The following is a 13,304-nucleotide window of genomic DNA, read 5'->3' on the forward strand; positions in this document are numbered from 1 at the left end:
AGATAAAAAAAACTTGCAGAAATGTTATTGTTGAAAACAAACTTTATTGGTCACTAGTACAGAAACAGAAGACAACAGGGCATGCTCAAAACTCCGCCTGTGACGACGTGGCAACAGGAGGACGTGGAGGCTGGGACTTCATTGGAGTTGCTCTATATATTGAAGAGGATTCAATGATTACGTGGAGGGCTGAAGGTCCTATTCTTGTTTCTCTGGTCACATTGATGTCTGCGCAATGAAAGTTTGCATGTGTGTAGCATTTGTGTAAATGTAGCTTTAGCAAGTTGCTCAGCATTTCTGAGCGCTGTTCAGCATCGCTTCTCTTTCCATCAGCAGCTCTCCATATCTCTGCTGAAGTTCTCGCTCTCTCTCCATTTGTCTCTCAACGTCTTCCCGGAGGCCCTAAAAACACACACACGCACAGACACACGTACGCTTCAATATCAAAAAGCTCCAGATCACAAGTGAAATATATATATGCACTGTTTAAGAAGTGAAAGAGACTTTTGATCAGGATGTTAATAATCACATATTTACCTCTATTCTTCTGGGAATTGCGGTATCCTCTTGTTTCTTCAGCTGACTGAAGGTCTGCAGCTCCGTGGCCGACTGCTCCACCTGGAGTAAAATTATCATAATAAAACATACAATTTAAGTTTATTATAATTCATAAGAACTACAGCCCTGAAGACCACCACAAAATCTAGTTTTACTGGCTCATCAAATTTGCTTCACTGATGTACATGTGGGATATTTCTTGACTAATCTCTAAATGATAGAAAGGGAATATCAACTGGTTGACGGCGTGCGACTCGGGGAATCGTTCCTTTCCTGCATGGGTCCATTCTGAGGTGTTCATACCTGTTCCCAGAGTTCGTTGTGCTGCTTCAGGAGCCCCAGGGCTCTGGACTGAAACCCTCCCAGCAGGATCTTGAGTTTCTTCTCCAGTTTAGCTGCTTTTCGGGCCTCTGCCGTCATGTGGCCGCGGTTCACCTAAATGGAGACAAACTTCGGTGAATAAACCAGAACTCTCAAGCCTCGGTAAGACGAGTCGACGAATGTGTCTAATAGTTGGAACGTAACCCAACACCGTGACCAGGTGGAATTTCCTGACCGAGTTGGTTTAGTCTGAATACAGCCATAAACTCATGAAGCTAAACGGGGGATCAACTTCCATGACTTTTCTTTGTGCCCGCTTCCTTTCTCACCTCCAGTTTCTTCTCCAGGCTCTCAATGCGGTCCTTCTTTGATGCCAGGTTGGCTCTGGTGTACCTGTTCTGAGTCGGTAGGTATAAAACCTGCAGAAAGAGGAAGATGGTGAACACCCTGCCAAAGATACGACTCTAGATTTGGGCTCAGAGGAGCGTTTACCTGACCGTAGCACTCTTCCCACACTTGACTGTAGGCCTCCATGCTGAGATCGCCGTGACCCATTCCTGCCTTGACCACCTCCATCTCTGCTGCGAGCAATGTCTTTGCCTGTTTATTAGCAGGCCACAAAAAGGGTAGAATAACCACCGGGTACTTTTAATATAAAGTATACCTGCATACAAGTTATACTGCAACTTTTTCAGAACCAAACTGGACCAATAGTTGATTCAATAAATGGTCTGTTGTCACAAACAGTCTTGCTAACCGACGCTCTGACGTGTGCGTTACCTTCTCCATCTCCTCCGTGCTGACTGGCTTGTAGGGATGCGTTTCCAGGTACGCGATATGCGACGCATTGTTGGACGTGGAGGCGGGGCCTTTGTTTTTCCCACGCTGCAGCTGACTGGTTGTGTTAGTGGATGGGTGATGCAGACAGTCGTTGTGCAGCATTGTGATTATTTCCTGTTTGATCAGCTCCTCGGCCAGTTGGAGATCCTGCAGTTGCTCCATGGAGGGAGGACGGAGGACGGACTCATTTACCTACAGGAAGAGAAGATAGAGCTCGTATTCACATTGGACATCCTCCTCGCTTATTACTGCACAACAAACATAAAGCTGAGATATTAAACAACAATGTTGGTCTAACGCAGGATATTTTTCTTAAAGAGAAAGATCGCTGTTTTCGTATATAAGGATCCGGACAAAGAGGATAGAGTCCAACTTTGATCACTTTTGTCAGCTACACTTAGTGAAACAAGAAACGCAGACTCCTCTAGAAAAAGCGTTATCTCCACGACAGATTATGTATGCTCCAAGTTCCAGGTGTAGATTTTCATGTGGGTGACTAACTACAGGTACTAAACTAACTAAAAACAAATAGTAAATTAGTAGGAGAGGGGCAGTTTGGAGGGGACGCTCAACCTTGCTGGAGTTTTTCCATCTTCTACTACCCTTATTTTAACATTAAATGATGTCCTTATTAAGTAGGGGTTACATGCCAGGATTTCACCAAATCCTCAGCTTTCGGATGCGTTCATCACCTCAGTGGGCCGGGGGAGATTCCTCTGCACGGCGGTATGACGTAGGTTCAGCTCCTTCTCTCTTTCAGCGTCCAGTACAGCCTGAAAAACACACACTCTATTTGAGCTATACGATGTTATAAACATGGGATCGTACTTTTAGAGGCGGTGCTCTCAGGAACATCACGTGGAAACATCGTGCACATGCCTGTTTCCGTGCCTCGACGTCTGCGGCGTCCTCTGTGAAGCCCGTCTCCATCTCCGCTTCTTCGAGCACTTTCTCTGCGTTTTCCGGCAGAACGATCTCAAAGTCATTCTTGGGAACCGGAAGGGACAACAAGCCCTGCCTCAGCTGCTGCAGGCTTTCCTTTTGCTGTGTGCGAGAGCGAGAGATAAATCATTTGCTTATACATGTTAAACTTATTCATCTCATCGTTGCTGATATTTGCTTTAGCTGGTAATTCTTTATTAACACCAAAATACTCCATGCCATCAGAAAAAGTATCTTTATGCATAAAATGTTTTATGAACCTTGTATTTACAGCGCAAACGTTAGCGGTGACTATTTACCAGGTGTTTAGCATATGCAGGGTCAGCCAGCTGCTCCTCACTGTTAATATTCAGTTTGTCCCTCAGTGGCGTGCGTCCAGGTGTCAAACCCGGAGTGACCGCCCCACGTGGGGTCAGCACTCCTCCAGATTGAGGGGTCATGCCCTCTTGTCCTTGACTTTGTCCAGGGGTTCTGTTAACAGACAAACGCAAGCAGAAATTTTAAATACACCAGAATTAGAAATGTCATTTAAACCAACAGCTTCAGATTAGCATCGTTACCGAAACGGCGTGGTGAGAACAGTATTCGGCGTCTGTATCTGCGTCCGCTGAGGAGTCACTCCACTGAAGTCACTGTCGTGCAGCGGAGTGTTGAGACCGCCCTTCAGAGGGGTGTCGATGTTGGTCAGAGCCATCAGGTTCTGGGCCTCCTGAAAACGCATACGCAGAGAGGGTTTTTAATACATCATGTTTTAGTGCTGGTTGTCCAGAAATATCTCAACTAATGCTTTCCCAGTGTTCGTATGTCCATCTTCAGCCTGCTTCTATAAAGAGGATTCGTAATGCCAGCGTGTACTTAAAGTATCCACACACACGTCTCTTACCTGCAGTATCCTGTCCTGAGCTGCAGGGGTGCGTGGGGTACGTAGCCCTGTTGTCATGGCGTTGGTGACACTGTATTCTGAGAGGAGGGCAGAGGAGGCAGAGGTACCGCCCTCGCTCTCCTCGGCAGCTTGGCGGGCAACCTCGCTAGCAACGCCCAATTTGACAACTTCTTCCAGCTCTGCATCACTGATCTATGATGCATGTTAAGACTTTAAAAAAGGTGGTGGACGTATACTACAATATCTAGAAGATACTGTACGTATATAATGTTCTGAGACATTATAGCAGCGGATACCTGTGGTGCAGGTAAAACCAGTTTGGAGCGTTTCTTAGTAAACTCGGCCACTCCGCTGGTCTGCAGGATGGCAGAGGGGAGGTCGCTCTCTTTCTTCTTTTTAATCTTCTGTTTATCTTTTTTTCTGTCTCTGTCCTCTTGTTCGCTGCACACAAACGCAACTGATTAGGATGAACTTTTAACATTGTACTTGCATTTTATTTAATAGCTATGCACACATTTTTTTTAAAGGCCTCGTGTCTTCTCGCGCTATTTAAACTGTATGTGCGCATAAAATGCAGTGAACTTTGTTACTGACTTCCGGAGTTCTCCATCCAAGTGCTGCTGCCTGAGTCGTTTGAAGTTCGGCTCCTGAGGGACATACTGCTCCATGCTGGTGTCATAGAAACCCTTAAATCAATGTTTAAAGAACCAAACAAAAATAAATGAATAACTAGAGCATTCATTTGAGCCCAATGCTGTTCTTAAATGAACAGAAAGAGTTAATAGTAGTTACAGGTGCAGGTTTCTTTGCAAAAGGAATTTCCGCATTGTAGTCAACTCCTCTCTTCTTCTTCCTCTTCTTCTGAACAGCAATTCCAGCTGCTCTCAGCTCCCTGCGCTTCTGCAGAGCTGCCAACCGTCTGCATCACAAAGTGAGAGACAATCAATCATTTCTATCTTATCAGAAGGTAAGAAAAAAAAAACGTGTGAAATCATACACAAAAGAAATCGCGCATCTCACCTGGCTTCCTCCAGCTGTTTCTCTCTGGCCTTCCTCTTGGCTTTCTTGCCCTGGGTATTGGCCAGTCGAGCTCTGGCCTCTGACAACATCTCCAACTCATCTAATATATAGTGAAACATATCATGCCACATCAGCACCCATGTGTACAAATCAAACTGTGGGTGGCTGACAAACACTGATGAAGCCCATTGCTAATTCTGATGTGTATGTTCATGTAATTTGGTGTCGTGAAGAAATATAATGCGAAGCTTGCTCACTGCAAATACAGAATGAAAGCTAGAAAAACACTCGGAGAGCGCAGACCTCCGCCAAGCAGCTCACTCCCCTCTTAATTGGATTTACAGCATCCACATAGTGATCTGGGGCATCATCAAAAGGTTCTAAATTGTTCTCGGTATCTTCACACCACGACCGTGAAAAGTAAAAGTGAATCGGAGTTGATGTGTATTTGTAACAGATTCACCTAAATATTATCGTCTGTTCCTGGTAACATTCCCTACATTTCCTGAAAACGTTATCCAGATCCATCCAGAACATTTTAAGTCATCTTGCTAACAGATGGACAGACAAACAACAACCTGAACAACTTTTGCAACAAACAGTAGAAGTGTAGAATAATATTGTTGTTGGCATACCTTCATCCATGTCCACGGGGTCAGGCCGAGCAGGTTTAGTTTCAGGATTAGGGTCTATCTCTCCTGGTTTTAACTTCCTGGGGTCATCGCCCACTTCTTCCTCGTTGTCTCTTTGAGCCGCTTTGTCTCTAAACAGTCACACATAAACATAAAAAAAAATTACATTGTTAATCAAAAGCATTTGTAATAATCCCGAGATGCTCGATTTATTTTTCCCCGTACATTGTAGCGCAAATGATACAAAAATGCTTGGAACTTACAATATAAATACAAATGTTAGTAATATGTAATGTGTTAAATCAATAAATCGTACAGGAGGTATTCATAGTGCTCCAGACACTGGGCAGCAGTACGTCCTATAATAGGAGCAATGGTCCTCCACTGGGTGGGCATCAGCTTCGCCAAATGAAGCAGCTTCTCCTCCTCTTCTCTAGACCATTCTGTTTTCTTGATGCTGGGGTCTAACCACTCATACCTGTAGACAGAAACAAACTCGCTTAGCACACGGAGAAAACACAGTGGAAAGACACACAAGATTCTCAACACGCACGTATAAAATAATCAGAAACCTCTTTAAAATATAACAATTTGACAATTTAAAGTCAGTAGTTTTTCAGTCATGAACAGAAATCAAATGAATACAGTGCCTATTGTTGTAGACAAGTCTTCCCAAGTGCAGTCTACCACTATTTATAAAGCACTATTTTATAGAATGCTCTGGATTTACTCTTACTACATCACTAGTACTTAAAATAAAACTCACCATCGAGCTTTACACTGTTTGGCAGACTTGCGGTGCAGCAGGGAAGCTATACGAGACCACTGGTTTTTCCCATATTTCATCACCGCTGCTTTGAGGATCTCATCCTATGTGGAGAGGAAGATCAGATAAGACACACAGAAGCACAAATCACTATTAGTATCTTTACATCCCTCAACATAACGATGGATAACCAACGTCAGATACCTTTCATTTGCCCCTGAGACAATCTTACTGCTAACATCCAAGGTTCAACAATGCTCGATAATGTGCCATGATCCATATTAGACGGCTAAATGCGTTCTTAATTCCACAACTTCAAATAAGCGGTAAATAAAAACCACACACAAACATGCTAGCGGGCTAAATCCCATTAGGCTAATACCAAGATAACTCAGACTACGGTAATATACAAGTTCTACGAGCAGTAAGCATCGTGCTAACACAGCTAGCCATGTAAACACGTACCTCAGTGTTGCGCCAAACGCCACCTTTTATCATTATTCGCGGCATCTTGAAGCCTTTCTGTGCTTTTCTATTTCAGTAAAGCTATTTGAAAGGGATTCGTAACCACTTCTAAAGATAAATACGTTCGATTTTCAGCCCAAACTAAATTGAACGCATAGAAAAATGACGCCGCAACTATCGTGCACCAAACCGGAAACTTGTGTCGCAGAAATGCATTGTGGGTACAAACGTACAAACAAGCGAATCTTAAACCGCAACCTGACCCCTAGCGGCACAAAATAAAACTTTTTAGGCCAAAAATCAAATCAATACCTCTGCTTTGTTAAAGTAAAAAGGGGAAGGTTAAGATAAATAAAATAGTTGTTTTGTTACGTCACCGCACATCGGTAAAAGAAAAAAAAATCTATAAAGGTGTAGTTATTGAAAATTTCAAAACACCACCGCCCCCTTGTAGCTACAGTATGTCAATTTATTTAGTATAGATTTACGCCTTGTGAAAAACAGTTTACACAGAATATTTGATCAGAATTAAATTTCAGAATACACCCTATATTTATAGAACATAAACAACCTTATGTGGAATGCAAAATAAAATTGGAAAATCTTTAGATACAGAGAAAGTTGTTTTGTGCAAAAGGCAAGCCCCAGTTTAATCTAGATTGATGTTGTCCATTTTATATGGATACTTACTGGAGACATTTTTTTTCTGCTAGTTCATTAAAGTGCAATAATCCTCAAGTGATCTTGGCTTAACAATTAATCATTGCAACAGTTATTGCAACTAAGGTCCAATCTCAAAGTCATATTGATACAAAAAGCACAGACATCTGAGGTGATGATGTTTTTATTTCAACTCGGTATCTGAAGTACATATTCACTGATTCCACACAAATGATATCAGGCTACATGTATGTTTTTTACACGTTTAGCACGGCACAGAGAACACTTACATCAACATGACATGGGAGACATGCACAAACAAGGCAGAGAGAGGAGTGAGCTCTGGTGGTTGACTGCCATCAACTGTCGACCAGAACACAAAGAGCCAATCACAATGCGGTGATGTTCCTAACTCGACAGGTGTAGGAGCGAGAAGCTGACGTGGGAAGACCAAAGACAGGGAACTGAAGTAGAATTAAGGTGGAGGGTAGGGGCTAATACCTAAAATATGTAGACAATATTGTAACACCAGCACCATAATAAACAATAAATATTTTCTGTATTAACAATAAAGATGAATCTCATAAATAACATTATTATACCTTTTCACTCCAACAGGAGCTGAACCTTTCAGATCAAATATTGTGATTTTCCTCTCTGCAGTGGACACACACACACACACACGCACACACACACACACACTCACACACACTCTCTCTGGCATACAAACAGCTTTTTATTTCTAACCCTTCTCTTTAAATACAATTCAGTGCAGTGTTACAAGAGCAATACTGTAGGACTAGGGGATGGGGTTATCTAAAGGTGATGCTTAACTAGTTAGGGGTCGCATGCAGATATGTACAACTGTAAACTCCCCTCAGCCCCAACCTCTCTACCGCTTTCTTCTCTTACACTGTTTGTGTTTTTCACCTTTGATTCCTTCCATCCTTAATTTGATTTCCACCCCTCTTCTTTCTCTCTTTCCCACCCCTTCTCCCTCTTACTCCTTCCCATGTCTAAGTCTTCTATTTCAGGTCCCCAGCATCTCCTTGGATGGTCTTTTTGATGCGGAGCAGCATCGTGGTCAGCCACTGGTCCAGACGAGACACCGAGTCAAACTCCTTTACAGCCTCCGTGAAGGCTTCGCTGTTCTGCTCCTCGTGGGCTTCTAGGAGTTTCTGTGGAACATTAAACACGGGGGGGACGTCAGCCGGTACCATCTCAGGATCCTGACTGTGACTGAGATGTGAAGTGGAAGCAGAGGCTTCCCCTTTTCGTAAAGTGTGGCGCAAACAAGAACAGTTTCGGTCCCTCAGTGCAACAAATACTAGCTTTTGGCAGCATCCTTGATGAATTGTATCCCACTCCTCATGAACAATGGCCTCCAGTTTGAACTCACCTTTAACAGTTTGAGCTCTCTGGAGTCTGAGAAGGCTGGAAACATCTCCTCATACTTCTCTATGGCTAACTGAAACACACACACACAAATGTTTACTCACGCAAAAGATCGGCATACAAAATCAATACATTCACATGCATGTATTTTATGCCTGTGTGTTGGATGTCATCTGTCTCTGCACAGCTTTGTGTGTGTGTGTGTGTGTTACCTTGGCATTCAGCTCGTCCACTATGAAGTGACACAGTGAAGCCTTAAAGAAATACTCTTTGGCGTTGTACTTCAACAGAGGATTGTCCATGGTGTTCATAGCAACCTGAAACAGCAGCGTGTGGTCAGACAGGATGATCTTTGACGTCTTCACACCTCCGGTAAATTATCAAGTTACCTGCTCATAGATTTCAATAGCTTTCGGGTACTGTTCCAGCTGAGCGCTGTAGTGTCCAACCTTCAGGAGACACTTGTTGGCTGAGCTGAAAAACGCACACACACACACACACACACACAAGATAAAACCTCATATGTGTTTCACTTTTACTATTGCTGCCCGTGAACGTGAAAATATATATGTGCGATTATATATCGTCATTTATGTGTAGAATTAGAAAGTAGACTTTCACTATCAATCAATCAATCTGCCAATTATTTTGTTCATTTCTGGAGTGTTTTCATAAGATAATAAGAGACTCTCCAGATAGTAATCTGACCAACATTACAGAACTGTATGAAAAGACAAAGCTGAAACGTGTTGGTACGCTTTGCTTAAAAATGGACGAGAGCAACATAAAAAACAAAAACAAATAGAATTTGCAGAATAATTGCGTTTCAACGTTCTGTTTACAGACAGCCCGATTCACACATCGTTTCAGCTCGGCTCGTATTTGGTGCAGCTTTTACTGCAGGCTCTGCACGTCTACCTGTTAGATTCTTCTCCTTTGTAGTAGTCTGCTGCCTGCTCATAGTGTGCAATGGCCTGAAAACAAACACACAAAAGTAAAAAAAATAAAAAAAACATAAAAATCAGATTTCTCACTGAATAAAAATCAAGATTTACTTCCTGATCACGTACCTTCTCAATATCAACCAGCTCAGACTCATAAATCTCTGCTATAGTGATGTGGTGTTTGGCTGCAATGGTAAACCGACCCTGCAACCAGCACACACACACACACACACACACACGGACGGTATTCAACATAAGGAGGATTGCCAGTGGGGCAGAGCGGCTTTAAAGGTTGCGGCGGAGCTTACCATGTCAGTGTAGATGTCAATGGCCTGATTTAGACAGTTAATGGCCTCTGGAAGCAGACAAAGAAGAAGGTAAGGATGGGAGCTCAGCAGCAAGCGTCTCCTGAAGCCGTCTGTGTCTACTCTGTCAAATAAAATCGCTGTCAGCCTCCTTCCCCTGTGACTACAAACCTGCTAACCCACACTATTTTATTAGACTTGGGCTGCTGCAAGCCTGACCCTGACATCAATTTCCCTAAAGCAACAAAGGATCCATGTTCATTTTCCAATGATAGCCCCCCCCACCCCCCCAGACTCTCGCTGTTATTCACAGGCCTCCATCTTTTATATATTCTGTCACTATTTCTGAGATTTCCCTCAAAAAATGAACGTAGAAACACTTTGGTCTCAAAGGACGAGGCGTTGAACAGATCTGCAGCAGATCGCTGAATCGATTACCCGTGTGAGTCTGAGTGTGTGTTGGCGTGACAACGGCGCTCACCCTGCGGGTCGGCCTTCTTGTAGGCGTTGCCGGCATCGACAAAGCTGGTGGCAGAGTCCAGTTTGTTCTGCAGCTGCATGTGGAGCCGGGCGGCCTGACAGAACGCGTTCCCCGCGGCTGGACACACACACACACGCACGCACACACACACACACACACACACACACACACACACCACGCATAAGAACCATCACACATCCAAACAGCTAAATTCTGCTCAGCGTGTTTAGAACACACGGCCATGACACTTACTTGACTGTAATTTCCGTAATATTAGAATATATTTTTATATCTGTTTATGCTGTAATACTCTGTGTGGATAAATGTGTGTGAAGTTAATGTTTTTGCTCATTTACTATGTCGTACGAGTGTGTGACGTATATATATATATAACATACGTAAACGGCTTTTGTTTGCTCGTGTGTTTGTGTGTTTACCTACCACTCCAGTTCTTTGCCATCTTAAACATGTTGGCTGCTCTGGCGTACATTTCACAGGCATCCTCCACTTTATGGTTTCCCCTATAACAACAGATCAGGCATTTATTCACTTTCATTTCTGTGTTTTTTTGTTTTTTTTATTCATTTCTCACTGAGATGATTTTTTTTGGAGGGGGCTTATTTTTAAATTGCTTGTTTTCCACATCAATGTAAAAACGCTCATAGATTTAAAATGGTCATGATCAGACGTAATAAAAAAGAGAACAAAAAAAAAATCCAACTCGGAGACGTAAGAAAATACCGTCAGACTTTCATACTTGACTCTTATTTAATTTCCGATTCCTTTCTTACCGACTCTATCTCTTGAAGCCATGTTCCTGCAGCACGAACTAGTTCACATAGCATCACCCGGCAGGACGGACATCTGGCTCTGAGTGATTTTGATGAAGTCTAACCAAGAGGAGAATTAATTAAAATGCCAATACTGAAAGAGTAAGGTCATAAATTCATTATAGATAAAAGAAATGCAACTCTTAAATAGGATTTTCAGCTATTATTGAGTCAGTAAAATGTCTGCATCTGATTTGTGGAAAAAAAACTTCAATGTTTTTGTTCAAAAATAAATGACTTAAAAGTGGAATATTGGAATATAGCGGGGAAACTTTCCGCCAGCTGTCAACAACGCTAGATATTAAATCATGTTCGTTATGCAACTACCATTTTCTTTAGAAAATAACGCTTTCTACATTCCCTTCTTTCCACCAATGGACTTCATTTTCAAGCGTCATCATGAAAAGACGATGGCAGGAAGAAACGCCTCAACCTGCCCAAAGTAACAAAATCCCAAATTAGATTTACTTCATTTCTAAACTCAGGGTCGAGACTCTGAAATAAAACGTGTGGAGAGAACAGATGGCCCCATTTAGTTGTCATGTTTGAGTCCAGATTACAAAAGATATTATCCTGCCTGATATTTCACGTCAAAAAGGACCACGTGGAAAAAAAACAAGGGGATTTAAAGATGACTGATTATAACATGACATAAATATTACATATAATAATATACTATCTATCTATCTATCTGTCTGTCTTTCTGTCTGTCTGCCCCCCCCCCCCATTCTGCTTGGAAACACTCGCTGCTTCCACGCATGAAGGCCCGAACACACGCAAACCATAAGGAACGCAACAACCGCATCATCAGCACCGCCGCGGTTCTTCGCTCCCCGTCCTGGCTGCGCTGCTCTCCCCGGCCTCGGTGCACCCTTTGCCGGCCCACGGGCTCTGAACGAGCCCGCTAATACCTTCTTGTGACGTCACGTAGGCCACGCGATTTGCGATTATATTAAATATAGGAGAATATTAATACATAGTAAAACACGGATTATATCATTGGAAAGGCGTTCGTGGCTTTATTATTGAGCACCAGGAGAGACAAGTGCTGTTATTAAAATATTAGACGTAAATTCTCCGTCACGGAAAGCGGTGAATTTGATAGGCTTCGATGGGCCCTGCTTCTAACCATACCAGAGAGAGAGAGAGAGAGAGAGAGAGAGGTAAACAGAGAAGAGAAAAAGAGCATCCTTTACCCGAACATCCCCCCGAGGAAGGATCCGGACGCTTTGACCTTTTTGTCGGCTTCAGCCATCAGCTGCATGGCCTCCTTCTCCTTCCCGGTGTTGTCCATGGCGAGCTGGGTCTTTCTGCTGGGGAGCGATGGCAGAGAGAAACGGGCCGGTGTTCCGCAGTGGAAGGAGAGGAGAGCGGAGGAGACGTGCGTGCTGGTGCTGACGCTGAGAGGCTGCTTCGCCGCGTCTACGGCGAGCGAGAGGGGTCATTTATGGCTCATTAGCACCACCTCGTGGGGAGACTACAAATAGCAACCGTCTGTTACTGTAATTGCCTTGTGTTTCCCAGATTTCTTTTTTTTTGTGTGTGCAGACATGAACGCAACATCAAAAGATAACAGCTTATTTTTTTTAAACCAAATTACTTTAATAATATTTCAATAAAAATTGCAATCAGTAATAACAAGCAATAATTCACACGGTGGAGAAATCCTAGACAATAAATCATGCCCAGTTAAATTACTAAAGCAGGGGAAATTCAACAACGCTGTTTAGACTTGGGATTTTTTTTTAAACAGATCATCTTAGTGGTTACAGCACACTAAATTACTTTAATGTCAGCACCCAGAGTGTAAGATATTGTCATTGAAACTTCCGTGGCTACTTCTACGAGTCAAAGCAAACGGTTCCCTGCAAAGAAGGTTGAGCTGCGGCCTCAGTCAATATAACGCCAGAACAAAAGCGAAACATGAACACGTTCCAACAAATATTTTCTGTACAAAGAGTAACAACCACTATTCAATTTACAGTGTAAAAAAAAAAAAGTTTGCATTTTTGCACTCAATTGTGAACACTCAAATAAATCATCCACGCTCTTGATTCTTAATTATAATGAAAACAGCAAATACACAGTTCATCAGAATAAAGTACCTTTCACATCTAAACAAATAAACCATGCGGTAGCAGGAGGCGCTTCACTGGCAGCCACTAGACGGCAGCAGCTGGAAGGAACCGATGGGATGTTGCTGCTACTGGTCAGAATACTGATAATTAAAAATTAAAAATTAAAAAACATCTCATTTGCAGG

At 42.8% G+C, this 13,304-nt stretch overlaps 2 protein-coding genes across 2 annotated transcripts; both read right to left on the bottom strand.

Annotated features, from left to right (window-relative positions):
- Positions 1-31: 31 nt before the first annotated feature.
- cdc5l (CDC5 cell division cycle 5-like (S. pombe)) lies at positions 32-6,600 on the bottom strand. The gene is made up of 19 exons (XM_068741217.1): positions 6,428-6,600; positions 5,963-6,066; positions 5,513-5,674; positions 5,200-5,327; positions 4,565-4,664; positions 4,337-4,463; positions 4,139-4,230; positions 3,841-3,985; positions 3,545-3,736; positions 3,222-3,370; positions 2,961-3,132; positions 2,599-2,763; positions 2,412-2,492; positions 1,660-1,911; positions 1,372-1,479; positions 1,209-1,298; positions 862-993; positions 538-618; positions 32-402 (listed from the first exon to the last, which is right to left on the bottom strand). The coding sequence occupies exons 1-19, from the start codon at positions 6,470-6,472 to the stop codon at positions 289-291; spliced, it is 2,439 nt and encodes an 812-aa protein (XP_068597318.1). The 5' UTR covers positions 6,473-6,600; the 3' UTR covers positions 32-288.
- A 663-nt stretch (positions 6,601-7,263) lies between these two features.
- Positions 7,264-12,336, bottom strand: napba (N-ethylmaleimide-sensitive factor attachment protein, beta a). The gene is made up of 10 exons (XM_068741071.1): positions 12,239-12,336; positions 10,654-10,733; positions 10,213-10,329; positions 9,735-9,781; positions 9,553-9,630; positions 9,401-9,456; positions 8,872-8,956; positions 8,695-8,799; positions 8,487-8,555; positions 7,264-8,265 (listed from the first exon to the last, which is right to left on the bottom strand). Exons 1-10 carry the CDS (start codon positions 12,334-12,336, stop codon positions 8,113-8,115), a joined length of 888 nt encoding a protein of 295 aa, XP_068597172.1. The 3' UTR covers positions 7,264-8,112.
- Between the last annotated feature and the right edge of the window lie 968 nt (positions 12,337-13,304).

Source organism: Brachionichthys hirsutus, chromosome 7 (assembly GCF_040956055.1).
Source record: "Brachionichthys hirsutus isolate HB-005 chromosome 7, CSIRO-AGI_Bhir_v1, whole genome shotgun sequence".
In the NCBI taxonomy this organism is placed as follows: Eukaryota; Metazoa; Chordata; class Actinopteri; order Lophiiformes; family Brachionichthyidae; genus Brachionichthys; species Brachionichthys hirsutus.

Bases quoted from the DNA above. Each gene is read 5' to 3' on its own strand.
- cdc5l (XM_068741217.1), bottom strand. From the start codon at position 6,472: ATGCCGCGAATAATGATAAAAGGTGGCGTTTGGCGCAACACTGAG. The intron at 6,067-6,427 runs GTACGTGTTTAC...CTCTCCACATAG, and splicing joins GCGTTTGGCGCAACACTGAG to GATGAGATCCTCAAAGCAGC. The intron at 5,328-5,512 runs GTACGATTTATT...GTGACTGTTTAG, and splicing joins GAGCACTATGAATACCTCCT to AGACAAAGCGGCTCAAAGAG.
- napba (XM_068741071.1), bottom strand. From the start codon at position 12,336: ATGGACAACACCGGGAAGGAGAAGGAGGCCATGCAGCTGATGGCTGAA. The intron at 10,734-12,238 runs GTAAAGGATGCT...CTGTTGTTATAG, and splicing joins TTCCTCGGGGGGATGTTCGG to GGGAAACCATAAAGTGGAGG. The intron at 8,957-9,400 runs GTAGACGTGCAG...TGCGTTTTTCAG, and splicing joins AAAGGAGAAGAATCTAACAG to CTCAGCCAACAAGTGTCTCC.